Here is a 14,182-nt window from a genome sequence, read left to right as displayed (position 1 = left end):
TAGTTTTATGAGAAAATTAACCACCAAGCATAATCAGTTTTCCTTGGGAAAACACACTCACATTTCTAGTCTAGGTGAAAGGGAATTTTCTGATGCCAATGTTGACGGAGGGTTTTGTTGCTAGGGCAGGTGGTAGCGAGAGATGGGAATGGGAACTCTGATATGGGCAAGGCAGGAGCTTCGGGACTACTGGTGAAGAGATGTGAAAGCTGAGGCTTCCTGCTGGATTAATCTGAGGGAATGTTCTCAATCCTACATCATGTCCTGCTCTCTTCCTTTCTTTCCTATCTTATGAATACTGGTTGGGTTAATTCTGTTACCACAACAACCCCATTATTCTGAACCAACTTTTCTGTCTTCTTCGTTCTACTGCTGAACAAAATGCACTTTTGTTGCTTTCCCCTCTACTTTTAGGTCTCTAAAAGTACTTCTGTGATTTCCTTAGAACTTTAGTGTAAGTAGTAATGGGAAACCAAAAAGAGTAATAAAATACCCTACTATGTTGCTGACTCTCTCATTTTTGACATAGCTACCTTAGCAGGAGTCAAAGTCTTTTGAGTACAGAAGAAGCAGAATTTTTATTTATATTTTGGAGAACTATCCTGATTTTGAGCAATTCTTTGCATTCCACATAGTATCCAAGGTAGAGGGAGACAAATTAAGATGGGCTGGGCCACTGCCCACGAGACTAGTTTGAGAACTAGCAATGGTGATCCAACCTCCAATCCTACCACTACTAAAACCAAGCACTCAGGCCAGGTGAGTGGAAAGCGGGGATGAAGTGGAAAGTGGAAGAAGACAAGTTAGGATAATTCTAAACTTTAGAGGAAGAAAGGGGAGATGAGAAGTTCCTGTGGTCACCAACTCACTTGGATGGTGGGAGAAACATCACAGATAGCCTATGTTCAGAAAAAGACCCAGTCTCTAAGACCAAAGATTGTGTTTTGTGTCCATCTCTCAACAAGGTTCACTTATAACAGCAGACAAAAAAGTATTAGAGAAAGTAGCAATGCTTTAAGACTGTACACCACTATTGTTTGTACAAGTTGATTACTAATCCAAGTTAAATTTTCTCTTCACAGTTAACTGATTTTTTTAAAGTACACAAGAAAACAAAATTCTTATTGAAACTCTTAAGCCCTAAAAAGTCTTCCATTATGATCTAATGAAAAAATAAAAGATTTTTAATTTTTTCATAAAAAAAAAAAAGTAGTACAGGAGTAGAGAAGGAATAAAGTTTTCTCAGGGAAAATGTTAACTGACACTAAACAGCACCATTGGCTCTTCTGTCTTAGAGTAGAGAAAGGTAGAGAGATATCACTTTGCTTAGGCTATTTTTACATAGTAAATGTCATCTTAGTTTTCTTGGTATGTATCAACCTACCTAATTAACCAGCAGCACTAGTAATTCTGAATGGTTGTATTCTTCCTGTGAGAAGGTAATTGTGTATTGCTATTCCAGATGTCTCCAAGACTATAGTTTTATATTTCACAGTTAATGATTAATGTGAAACCAGCATAAGAAATGTGATTTGCATTGCTCCAAGCCTATGATTTGGGCTCAAAAGTGCTTGCCTAATTGAGGTGCTGATGACAATTTCCAGTGAGGTTATTTTCTGGCACCAATATTTTACTAAAGTGGCTATGAGACCTATCTCACTTTGAAATCACAAGCCTACTTGGCCACTATATTATCCCATAATGGAAAGCAGGGGCGGGGCGGGGGTGGCGAGGAGTATTTACTTTTAGCATCATTCCAGTCCGGAGAACCAGGAGGCAATTTCCTTAGGTAGTCCTTAAGGAGCATCTCATACCGGGGAATCCGCTGAACAGGTTCTAGCATGTGATGCTGCAAAGTCAAGCTCCCACAGATCTTCTGTTTCTGTAATGAGAAAGGTTTTTTTAGAAAGATTTAAAAATTAGGTTAGCCAGTCTAAAACAATTCAACGTAACATAGAATTTTCATTAAGGGCAGCATTTCCCTACAAAGTGTGGTCTGTGCATCACCTGCATTAGATATACCTGGGATGCTATTAAAAATGGAAATTCTGGCTTCCCTGGTGGCACAGTGTTTGAGAATCTGCCTGCCAAAGCAGGGGACACGGGTTCGAGCCCTGGTCTGGGAAGATCCCACATGCCGCGGAGCAACTAGGCCCGTGAGCCACAACTACTGAGCGTGCGCGTCTGGAGCCTGTGCTCCTGCAACAAGAGAGGCTGCGATAGTGAGAGGCCCGTGCACCGCGATGAAGAGTGGCCCCTGCTCGCCGCAACTGGAGAAAGCCCTCGCACAGAAACGAAGACCCAACACAGCCAAAAATAAATAAATAAATAAATAAATTTATAAAAACAAAAAGGAAATTCTGAACCCCAATGCAATCTATGAAACCACAGTGTTGAGGCCACAGCCTGGGCATATGCATAAAAACACCTCCAATTCTTCCATTAAAGTTTGAGGACCACCAATCTAGTGTTAAGAACAGAAAGAAAAATCAAGTAGAATTTGAAGCAAGAAATTTCCAGATTGATGGCATCCACTTCAATTAGTCACTACAAGGGTTTGTCAGGTCACATTATTAAATCATACTCCAGAGATTTTTAAAAGAAGCATCTATTTAATGAGGTCCACTAAGTAATACTGCATTAAATGACTCTGGACTCAGCAGAAACTATTTCATAATAAGGCTACCATAAATGTCATTTCCTTTGAACTTAAAAAAGACTCCACATGTAGAAAAGTGACAAGATAAGAAAATTTTAATTTTTCATTAGGTCATGGCATTCTTTTCCATTAGAAACCAAACTCTAAACAGATCTCCTTTGCTTAGGGCAAAATTGAGTCTATAGAACATGCTTTCAGTAAGCTGTCAACATGGAAGGAGAGAAAAAAGATTACCTGAAAAATAAGATGTGTTCCTGTTCATATTAAACAAAGCAGAAACCCCCTTAATATATTTATTAATGACCATGATTAGGGCACTGCAGGGTAAAAAATGTTGTATTAAGACATGATGTTTGCATTCAAAGCAAACAAGAATCTAAAAGCTTCATAGAGAATGGAATATTTACACATGAACTCAGGTGAGGTCAGGCTTTGGGCAGGGAAATGAGGAATACCAGGGGGTAAGTGCAGGAAGAGGGACCTTGGAGAACAGGCCCAAGACAGTGGGGCATGAAGCATGTTTAGTGAAAGGGGGCAGTTGAGTTCTGCTCGGAAATAAGATACTTATAGGGAAATAGGGGATGAGGAAGAAAAGGTAATCTGGGGCAATAATGTCAAGCTGGGTTTAGATTTACTTCATCTAATGCAGGTTTTCATGCAGGGGAGTGATAATATCATTAGATATGACAGCTATTAAGATTAACCTACAGCAATGTGGCTTTAGGCAGATGTGGGGAAACTAGTTTGGAAGTTATTGTAGACCAGGAGAAAAGTAAAAAGAGCCTGAAATTAGCATGGAAGCTGAGGGTTAATGGCTTTCCTTAATAAAGTGTAAGATATTAATATTATAAGTTTAGTTATTGCATTTGATTTTCTCCAGCAAGACTATGGTATATATATACACACATGCATATATATATATATCCATGAAAATATTACTGATCCCCAAATTTTTACATGAAGAAACTGGCTCAGAAAAGTTAGGGGAGTTTTCTAAGGTCAAGTGGCTCTAAGTGGCAGACTAGAATCCTAAACTAGGTTAGTTGATTCTCAGTCTACCATTCCTTTCACAACTCCATCCTTTCCTCATAATATGGAGAAGACAGACATTGCTGAGATAGTTTTAATATTTGATGAAACAATGATAATGACCACCATCGTGTAGTGAGCACTTACTATGCAACAAGCTCCATGCTAAGTCCCTTGAAAATATTATCTAACAGGCAAATGAACACATACAGAGAATGAGGAAAAGTGACAAATCAAAGATAAAGCCAAGTGGTCAAATTCTGGTGAATAAAAGAATATTGGTGCTATGTGATAAATCCAATCACATAACCACAAGCTACTCTGTGCAAGGCACAAAAGGTCAAGTGGAAAAAAAGTCTGTAAGCTAAAGACAGGAATGGAACATGTTGACTTTGTATTGACAACAAGATGTTCATACAGAATTGTGTAGCCAGCACTCAGCATTTTGTAACTGGAGTTCAGGGGTAGAGGAATATACTAGAAATAATGACCCTATAAGCATCTGTATGACATGATGGTTAAAGGCTTGGGAAACTATGATGTCACTGAGAGTGTGGAGAGAACGAAGCTTATGAAGGGCAAAAACCTTGTATTCTGCCCACATTTCAATATTAGCAAAAGGGGTTAGTGAAAGAACCAAAGAACGAGCCAGTGTTCAGAAAGGTAGATGAATGCTTAATCATGAGAGAAAAGAGATGTTCAAAAAAAGGAGTGAAGGGGAAAAGCAAGACTTTTGGCTATGGCTGAGTGAGGAGACTGGCAAAATCCTCCCTTTAAAAAGCAACTTTATAATGAGAAGCTACTATAGCACTGGGAACCCTACTCAATGCTCCGTGGTGACCTAAACGGGAAGGAAATCCAAAAAAGAGGGGATATATGTATACATACAGCTGATTCACTTTGCTGCACAGTAGAAACTAACACAATGTTGTAAAGCAACTATACTCCAATAAAAATTAAAAAAATAAAATAAAAAGCAACTTTAAAGCTGGATAAAATTGATTTTAACAACAACAACAATCATTTCAGCACTTTGGAAATTGACCAAAGGCACAAAACAAGCTGAAAAGTGTTTCTTTTAAAAACTGCTGAACTTTGGGTAAGAACAGTAAGAAGCTGTGGTATTCTGGCCTGGGGCTGCACCTCTTCCTCCCCCAGCTCAGTCAATGTGAAGATTCTGCAAGGGTGGGGCAGGCTGTGAGGACTGGCGGTTTCTCTGCTGAAGTTAAGAGGGCTCATTTGATTTAGAGCGGTGAACCATATGCCCAGCAACACTGTCAGTGGAAGTGATGGTCTCTGAGGTGGGCAAGTGGGGAAGACCAATGACTTTAATAGCCTGAAGCTGTGTTGTGGTTGGACAATCATTTCCTTGGCTGACGCTGTGTGAATAACCAGCAGAGACAGAAGAGAGCCCAAGGCAGCAATCTCCTGGCCACTCTGAGGTTGTGGAGATGCAGACAGAAGATACAGATAGGAGATGTGAAAGGGCCACAAGGACTTGGAAATGGCCTGATCTTTAAATAAGTGTGTGCCCCTCCACACACACTTATAGGGCCATCAGCAGAGGAGAGAAGCTAACTGGATCTAGGTAGTTAAGCACCTGTGTTTAATAACTGTTTGATCTTTAACCTACACAGATACAGGGGCAACCCCTATAAAGCCAAGATCACATACAAACGCAAGAATATTCAACAAAAAACTGAATAGAGACATTAGTGGCTGCATACCAGAGGAGAGATAAAGTTCATAGATTTAGTCTAAGCAAGTTAATAAACAAACAAACAAAAAACCAAAAGTAACCACAGCCACTCTCAGTAGGGAAAATCCGAATCTAGAGTTCCCACAAAATAGGTTATCTAAAATGTCCAGGGCTTCCCTGGTGGCACAGCGGTTAAGAATCTGCCTGCCGAGAGGGCAGACAGCAGAAGCAAGAAAAACTACAATCCTGCAGCCTGTGGACCAAAAACCACAGTTACAGAAAGATAGACAAGATGAAAAGGCAGAGGGCTATGTACCAGATGAAGGAACAAGAAAAAACCCCAGAAAAACAATGAAATGAAGTGGAGATAGGCAACCTTCCAGAAAAAGAATTCAGAATAATGATAGTGAAGATGATCCACGACCTTGGAATAAGAATGGAGGCAAAGATTGAGAAGATGCAAGAAATGATTAACAAAGACCTAGAAGAATTAAAGAACAAACAGAGATGACCAATACAATAACTGAAATGAAAACTACACTAGAAGGAATCAATAGCAGAATAACTGAGGCAGAAGAACGGATAAGTGACCTGGAAGACAGAATGCTGGAATTCACTGCTGCGGAACAGACTAAAGAAAAAGGAATGAAAAGAAATGAAGACAGCCTAAGAGACCTCTGGGACAACATTAAACGCAACAACATTCGCATTATAGGGGTCCCAGAAGGAGAAGAGAGAGAGAAAGGACCAGAGAAAATATTTGAACAGATTATAGTCGAAAACTTCCCTAACATGGGAAAGGAAATAGTCACCCAAGTCCAGGAAGCGCAGAGAGTCCCATACAGGATAAACCCAAGGAGAAACATGCCGAGACACATAGTAATCAAAGTGGCAAAAATTAAAGACAAAGAAAAATTACTGAAAGCAGCAAGGGAAAAACGACAAATAACATACAAGGGAACTCCCATAAGGTTAACAGCTGATTTCTCAGCAGAAACTCTGCAAGCCAGAAGGGAGTGGCATGATATACTTAAAGTGATGAAAGGGAAGAACCTACAACCAAGATTACTCTACCCGGCAAGGATCTGATTTAGATTTGATGGAGAAATCAAAAGCTTTACAGACAAGCAAAAGCTAAGAGAATTCAACACCACCAAAACAGCTCTACAACAAATGCTAAAGGAACTTCTCTAAGTGGGAAACACAAGAGAAGAAAAGGACCTACAAAAACAAACCCAAAACAATTAAGAAAATGGTCATAGGAACATACATATCGATAATTACCTTAAACGTGAATGGATTAAATGCACCAACCAAAAGACATAGATTGGCTGAATGGATACAAAAACAAGACCCATATATATATATGCTGTCTACAAGAGACCCACTTTAGACCTAGGGACACATACAGACTGAAAGTGAGGGGATGGAAAAAGATATTCCATGCAAATGGAAATCAAAAGAAAGCTGGAGTACCTATACTCATATCAGATAAAATAGACTTTAAAATAAAGAATGTTACAAGAGACAAGGAAGGACACTACATAATGATCAAGGGATCAATCCAAGAAGAAGATATAACAATTATAAATATATATGCACCCAACATAGGAGCACCTCAATACATAAGGCAACTGCTAACAGCTATAAAAGAGGAAATCGACAGTAACACGATAATAGTGGGGGACTTTAACACCTCACTTACACCAATGGACAGATCATCCAAAATGAAGATAAATAAGGAAACAGAAGCTTTAAATGACACAATAGACCAGATAGATTTAATTGATATATATAGGACATTCCATCCAAAAACAGCAGATTACACGTTCTTCTCAAGTGCGCACGGAACATTCTCCAGGATAGATCACATCTTGGGTCACAAATCAAGCCTCAGTAAATTTAAGAAAATTGAAATCATATCAAGCATCTTTTCTGACCACAACGCTATGAGATTAGAAATGAATTACAGGGAAAAAAACGTAAAAAAGACAAACACATGGAGGCTAAACAATACGTTACTAAATAACCAAGAGATCACTGACAAAATCAAAGAGGAAATAAAAAAATACCTAGAGACAAATGACAATGAAAACACGACGACCCAAAACCTATGGGATGCAGCAAAAGCAGTTCTAAGAGGGAAGTTTATACCTATACAAGCCTACCTAAAGAAACAAGAAAAATCTCAAGTAAACAATCTAACCTTACACCTAAAGAAACTAGACAAAGAAGAACAAACAAAACCCAAAGTTAGCAGAAGGAAAGAAATCATAAAGATCAGAGCAGAAATAAATGAAATAGAAACAAAGAAAACAATAGCAAAGATCAATAAAACTAAAAGTTGCTTCTTTGAGCAGATAAACAAAATTGATAAGCCATTAGCCAGACTCATCAAGAAAAAGAGGGAGAGGACTCAAATCAATAAAATCAGAAATGAAAAAGGAGAAGTTACAACAGACACCGCAGAAATACAAAGCATCCTAAGAGACTACTACAAGCAACTTTATGCCAATAAAATGGACAACCTGGAAGAAATGGACAAATTTTTAGAAAGGTATAACCTTCCAAGACTGAACCAGGAAGAAACAGAAAATATGAACAGACCAATCACAAGTAATGAAATTGAAACTGTGATTAAAAATCTTCCAACAAACAAAAGTCCAGGACCAGATGGCTTCACAGGTGAATTCTATCAAACATTTAGAGAAGAGCTAACACCTATCCTTCTCAAACTCTTCCAAAAAATTGCAGAGAAAGGAACACTCCCAAACTCATTCTATGAGGCCACCATCACCCTGATACCAAAACCAGACAAAGACACTACAAAAAAAGAAAATTACAGACCAATATCACTGATGAATATAGATGCAAAAATCCTCAACACAATACTAGCAAACAGAATCCAACAACACATTAATAGGATCATACACCACGATCAAGTGGGATTTATCCCAGGGATGCAAGGATTCTTCAATATACGCAAATCAATCAATGTGATACACCATATTAACAAATTGAAGAAGAAAAACCATACGATCATCTCAATAGATGCAGAAAGAGCTTTTGACAAAATTCAACACCCATTTATGATAAAAACTCTCCATGGGCTTCCCTGGTGGCGCAGTGGTTGAGAATCTGCCTGCCAATGCAGAGAATATGGGTTCGAGCCCTGGTCTGGGAAGATCCCACATGCCGCGGAGCAACTGGGCCCGTGAGCCACAATTACTGAGCCTGCGCGTCTGGAGCCTGTGCTCCGCAACAAGAGAGGCCGCGATAGTGAGAGGCCCGCGCACCGCGATGAAGAATGGCCCCCACTTGCCGCAACTAGAGAAAGCCCTCACACAGAAACAAAGACCCAATACAGCCATAAAAATAAATAAATAAATAAACCCAAAGTTAAAAAAAAAAAAAACCCTCCAGAAAATGGGCATAGAGGGAACCTACCTCAACATAATAAAGGCCATATATGACAAACCCACAGCAAACATCATTCTCAATGGTGAAAAACTGAAAGCATTTCCTCTAAGATCAGGAACGAGACAAGGATGTCCACTCTCACCACTATTATTCAACATAGTTCTGGAAGTCGTAGCCACGGCAATCAGAGAAGAAAAAGAAACAAAAGGAATACAAATTGGAAAAGAAGAAGTAAAACTGTCACTGTTTGCGGATGACATGATACTATACATAGAGAATCCTAAAACTGCCACCAGAAAACTGCTAGAGCTAATTAATGAATATGGTAAAGTTGCAGGATACAAAATTAATGCACACAAATCTCTTGCATTCCTATACACTAATGATGAAAAATCTTAAAGAGAAATTATGGAAACACTTCCATTTACCATTGCAACAAAAAGAATAAAATACCTAGGAATAAACCTACCTACGGAGACAAAAGACCTGTATGCAGAAAACTATAAGACACTGATGAAAGAAATTAAAGATGATACCAACAGATGGAGAGATATACCATGTTCTTGGATTGGAAGAATCAACATTGTGAAAATGAGTATACTACCCAAAGCAATCTACAGATTCAATGCAATCCCTATCAAATTACCAATGGCATTTTTTACGGAGCTAGAACAAATCATCTTAAAATTTGTATGGAGACACAAAAGACCCCGAATAGCCAAAGCAGTCTTGAGGGAAAAAAATGGAGCTGGAGGAATCAGACTCCCTGACTTCAGACTATACTACAAAGCTACAGTAATCAAGACAATATGGTACTGGCACAAAAACAGAAACATAGATCAATGGAACAAGATAGAAAGCCCAGAGATTAACCCACGCACCTATGGTCAACTAATCTATGACAAAGGAGGCAAAGATATACAATGGAGAAAAGACAGTCTCTTCAATAAGTGGTGCTGGGAAAACTGGACAGCTACATGTAAAAGAATGAAATTAGAATACTCCCTAACACCATACACAAAAATAAACTCAAAATGGATTAGAGACCTAAATATAAGACTGGACACTATAAAACTCTTAGAGGAAAACATAGGAAGAACACTCTTTGACATAAATCACAGCAAGATCTTTTTTGATCCACCTCTTAGAGTAATGGAAATAAAAACAAAAATAAACAAGTGGGACATAATGAAACTTCAAAGCTTTTGCACAGCAAAGGAAACCATAAACAAGACGAAAAGACAACCCTCAGAATGGGAGAAAATATTTGCAAATGAATCAACGGACAAAGGATTAACCTCCAAAATATATAAACAGCTCATTCAGCTTAATATTAAAGAAACAAACAACCCAATCCAAAAATGGGCAGAAGACCTAAATAGACATTTCTCCAAAGAAGACATACAGACGGCCACGAAGCACATGAAAAGATGCTCAACATCACTAATTATTAGAGAAATGCAAATCAAAATTACAATGAGGTATAACCTCACTCCTGTTAGAATGGGCATCATCAGAAAATCTACAAACAACAAATGCTGGAGAGGGTGTGGAGAAAAGGGAACCCTCTTGCACTGTTGGTGGGAATGTAAATTGATACCGCCACTATGGAGAACAATATGGAGGTTCCTTAAAAAACTAAAAATAGAATTACCATATGACCCAGCAATCCCACTACTGGGCATATACCCAAAGAAAACCGTAATTCAAAAAGACACATGCACCCGAATGTTCATTGCAGCACTATTTACAATAGCCAGGTCATGGAAGCAACCTAAATGCCCATCAACAGACGAATGGATAAAGAAGTTGTGGTACATATATACAATGGAATATTACTCAGCCATAAAAAGGAACGAAATTGAGTCATTTGTTGAGATGTGGATGGATCTAGAGACTGTCATACAGAGTGAAGTAAGTCAGAAAGAGAAAAACAAATATCGTATATTAATGCATGTATGTGGAACCTAGAAAAATGGTACAGATGAGCCAGTTTGCAGGGCAGAAGTTGAGACACAGATGTAGAGAATGGACATATGGACACCAAGGGGGGAAAACTGCGGTGAGGTGGGGATGGTGGTGTGCTGAATTGGGCGATTGGGATTGACATGTATACACTGATGTGTATAAAATTGATGCCTAATAAGAACCTGCAGTATAAAAAAACAAACAAAACAACTAATACTAAACTTTCATTGGGTTATTTGTATGGAAATATGTTAATATAAATGTTTCAGACATTACATGAAATTTCTAAAAATCTCATATTTGTATTTGTATGGAAATATGTATGGAAATATGTTAATATAAATGTTTCAGACATTACATGAAATTTCTGAAAATCTTATATTTGTATTTGTATGGAAATATGTATGGAAATATGTTAATATAAATGTTTCAGACATTACATGAAATTTCTAAAAATCTTATATGTTCTGGTATAATGTTATAAGTAATAATCCTAGTTATTACTTTAAAATGTATATCTCAGAAATAACTAATTTTCTTGTCAACTGCATTATTATGAACTTTCATCAAATCTTTAACCGCGGTCATTTTTAAGTCTTTTGTCATTTACAGACAGTTCTGGGTGTACTCTGATGATTTTCCGAATATGTTCCTATAAAAGGGTTTCATCTTCAAGAAATTCATGGAAAAGACTCTGACAAGTACAGGTTTCTGGTAACTGACTGTACTGCTGAACTGAATGAATAAGCATTTTCAGAACTCTAATGAAAAACTGATGAACTCATAAAAGTGCTAACAAAAGATCAAGATGAAAAAAAAAATTAATTACATGGGACTGAGTGAACTGATGAGGATGAGTATAATTTTTGTGACTTTCTGTCTGAATTTAAAAAAAAAAATCCCACAAGGACTCAGAGGCAAAGAATATACAAATCAATTTTCACTGCAAAGTAAAGGAGCTGTTAGAGTGGAGGATTACTGGACTGAATGTCAATATTATGACATAGTATGAGTGTGTTTCATGTTTGGTAATTGCAATCATTGTTGCTTTTGTTGTGGTCATCCATGTACAATGCTTGGTGTCAGTCTATTTATCTCTTGTAAAAATAAAATACAGTGTGTGTGTGTGTGTGTGAAAAAAAAATGTTTCAGACATTACATGAAATTTCTAAAAATCTTAAAAACAAAAACAAAACAAAACAAAACAAAAAATAAAAAATAAAAAAAGGAATCTGCCTGCCAATGCAGGGGACACGGGTTTGAGCCCTGGTCCGGGAAGATGCCACATGCCGCAGAGCAACTAAGTCCATGCACCACAACTACTGAAGCCCGCGCGCCTAGAGCCCGTGCTCTGCAACAAAAGAAGTCACCGCAATGAGAAGCCCACGCACCTCAACGAAGAGTAGCTCCCACTCGCCACAACTAGAGAAATCCCATGCGCAGCAACAAAGACCCAACGCAGCCAAAAATAAATAAATAAACAAACAAATTATAATGTCCAATATTCAGCAAAAAAAAAAAAGAGATATTCAAATAAATAGTGAAGTATTAACCTACACTGAAGAAAAAAGGCAGTCAAATAAAATTGTCTCTGAGTGAACTTAGATACTGGATGTAGCAAAGATTTCAACACAGCTATTATATGTATGTTCAAAGAAATAAAGGTAATCATATTTGAAGAACAAGAAAAGTATAACAACAATACATGCATTCATAGCAATTTTCAAGGAGGAATCAGACAGTATAAAAAAGAACCAAATGAAAATTCTGGAGTTGAAAAGTACAATAACTGAAATGAAAAATTCACCCCAGAGACTCAACAGCAGAAATAAGATGGCAGAAGAATCAATCAACTTGAAGGCATATTAATTGAAATCATACAGTCTAAAGAACAAAGAGAAAAAAGGAAGAAAAGTGAACAGGTCTCAGAAACTCACATAACGGGACTTCCCTGGTGGAGCAGTGGTTAAGAATCCACCTGCCAATGCAGGGGACACGGGTTCAAGCCCTGGTCCGGGAAGATCCCACATACTGCTGAGCAACTAAGCTCGTGTGCCACAACTACTGAGCCTGCACTCTAGAGCCCACGAGCCACAACTACTGAGCCCACGCACCAAAGCCTGTTACTGAAGCCTGCGTGCCTAGAGTCCGTGCTCCGCAACAAGAGAAGCCACCACAATGAGAAGCCCACACACCTCAACGAAGAGTAGCCCCTGCTCGCCACAACTAGAGAAAGCCTGTGCACAGCAACGAAGACCCAGCGCAGCCAAAAATAAATAAATACATAAATTAAAAAAAAAAAAAGAAAGAAACTTGGGTAATGAAAATGTGAAATTCAAAGAAACAATGGCTGAAAACTTCTCAAACTGATTTAAAAATATCTACACAGGGCTTCCCTGGTGGCGCAGTGGTTGGGAGTCTGCCTGCCAATGCAGGGCACACGGGTTCGAGCCCTGGTCTGGGAAGATCCCACATGCCGCGGAGCAACTAGGCCCGTGAGCCACAATTACTGAGCCTGCGCGTCTGGAGCCTGTGCTCCGCAACAAGAGAGGCCGCGATAGTGAGAGGCCCGCGCAGCGCGATGAAGAGTGGCCCCCGTTTGCCACAACTAGAGGAAGCCCTTGCACAGAAACGAAGACCCAACACAGCCAATAAATAAATAAATAAATAAATAATTAAAAAAAAAAAATCTACACAACCAAGAAGCTCAATCTACTCCAAGCAGGATAAATATAAAAAAGATCCACATCATTTTCAAACTATTAAAAGCCAAAAACAAAGAGAAAACTTTGAAAGCAGCAAGAGAAAAGCGATTCATTACATACAGGGGACTGTCAATACAATTAAGGGCTAACCTCATCTGACACAAGGGAGGACAGAAAGCAGTGAAATGACATTCAAATTGCTGAAAGAAAAAAGCTATCAGCCAAGAATTCTGTGTCTAGCAATGCTATCATTCAATAGTGAAGAAAAAAATATTTTCCAAATAAACAAAGCCCAAGAAAATTCATTGCTATTCACTCTACCTCACAAGAAACACATCATTTTCATACTGAAAGGAACTTATTCCAGAAATGGTAAATATATAGGTTAAAAACATATTTGTAGACTTTTTTCTTTTTTTCAAATTGAAGAATAGTTGATTTACAATGTTGTGTTAGTTTCTGGTGTACAGCAAAGTGATTCAGTTACACATATATATTCTCTATCCATATTCTTTTCCATTATGGTTTATCACAGGATATTGAATATATTTCCTGGTGCTATACAGTAGGACCTTGTTGCTTATCTATTTTATATATAGTAGTTTGTATCTGCTAATCCCAAACTCCTAATTTATCCCTCCCGCACCCCCCTTTCCTCTTTGGTAACCATAAGCTTGTTTTCTATGTCTTTGAGTCTGTTTC

General features: G+C 38.2%; 1 protein-coding gene across 5 annotated transcripts in view; it reads right to left on the bottom strand.

The window, feature by feature from the left end:
* The window catches only part of FGD4 (FYVE, RhoGEF and PH domain containing 4), a 211,256-nt gene that overhangs the window by 25,241 nt on the left and 171,833 nt on the right, over window positions 1-14,182 (bottom strand). For all 5 annotated transcript variants that reach the window (XM_036865383.1, XM_036865386.1, XM_036865385.1 and 2 more), the window contains one exon: window positions 1,744-1,882. In XM_036865383.1, coding sequence (XP_036721278.1) covers window positions 1,744-1,882 — 139 coding nt within the window. The remainder of the gene's footprint in view (window positions 1-1,743; window positions 1,883-14,182) is intronic.

Source organism: Balaenoptera musculus, chromosome 10 (genome assembly GCF_009873245.2).
Source record: "Balaenoptera musculus isolate JJ_BM4_2016_0621 chromosome 10, mBalMus1.pri.v3, whole genome shotgun sequence".
NCBI lineage: Eukaryota > Metazoa > Chordata > Mammalia > Artiodactyla > Balaenopteridae > Balaenoptera > Balaenoptera musculus.
This window is presented reverse-complemented; position numbering and strand designations above follow the sequence as displayed.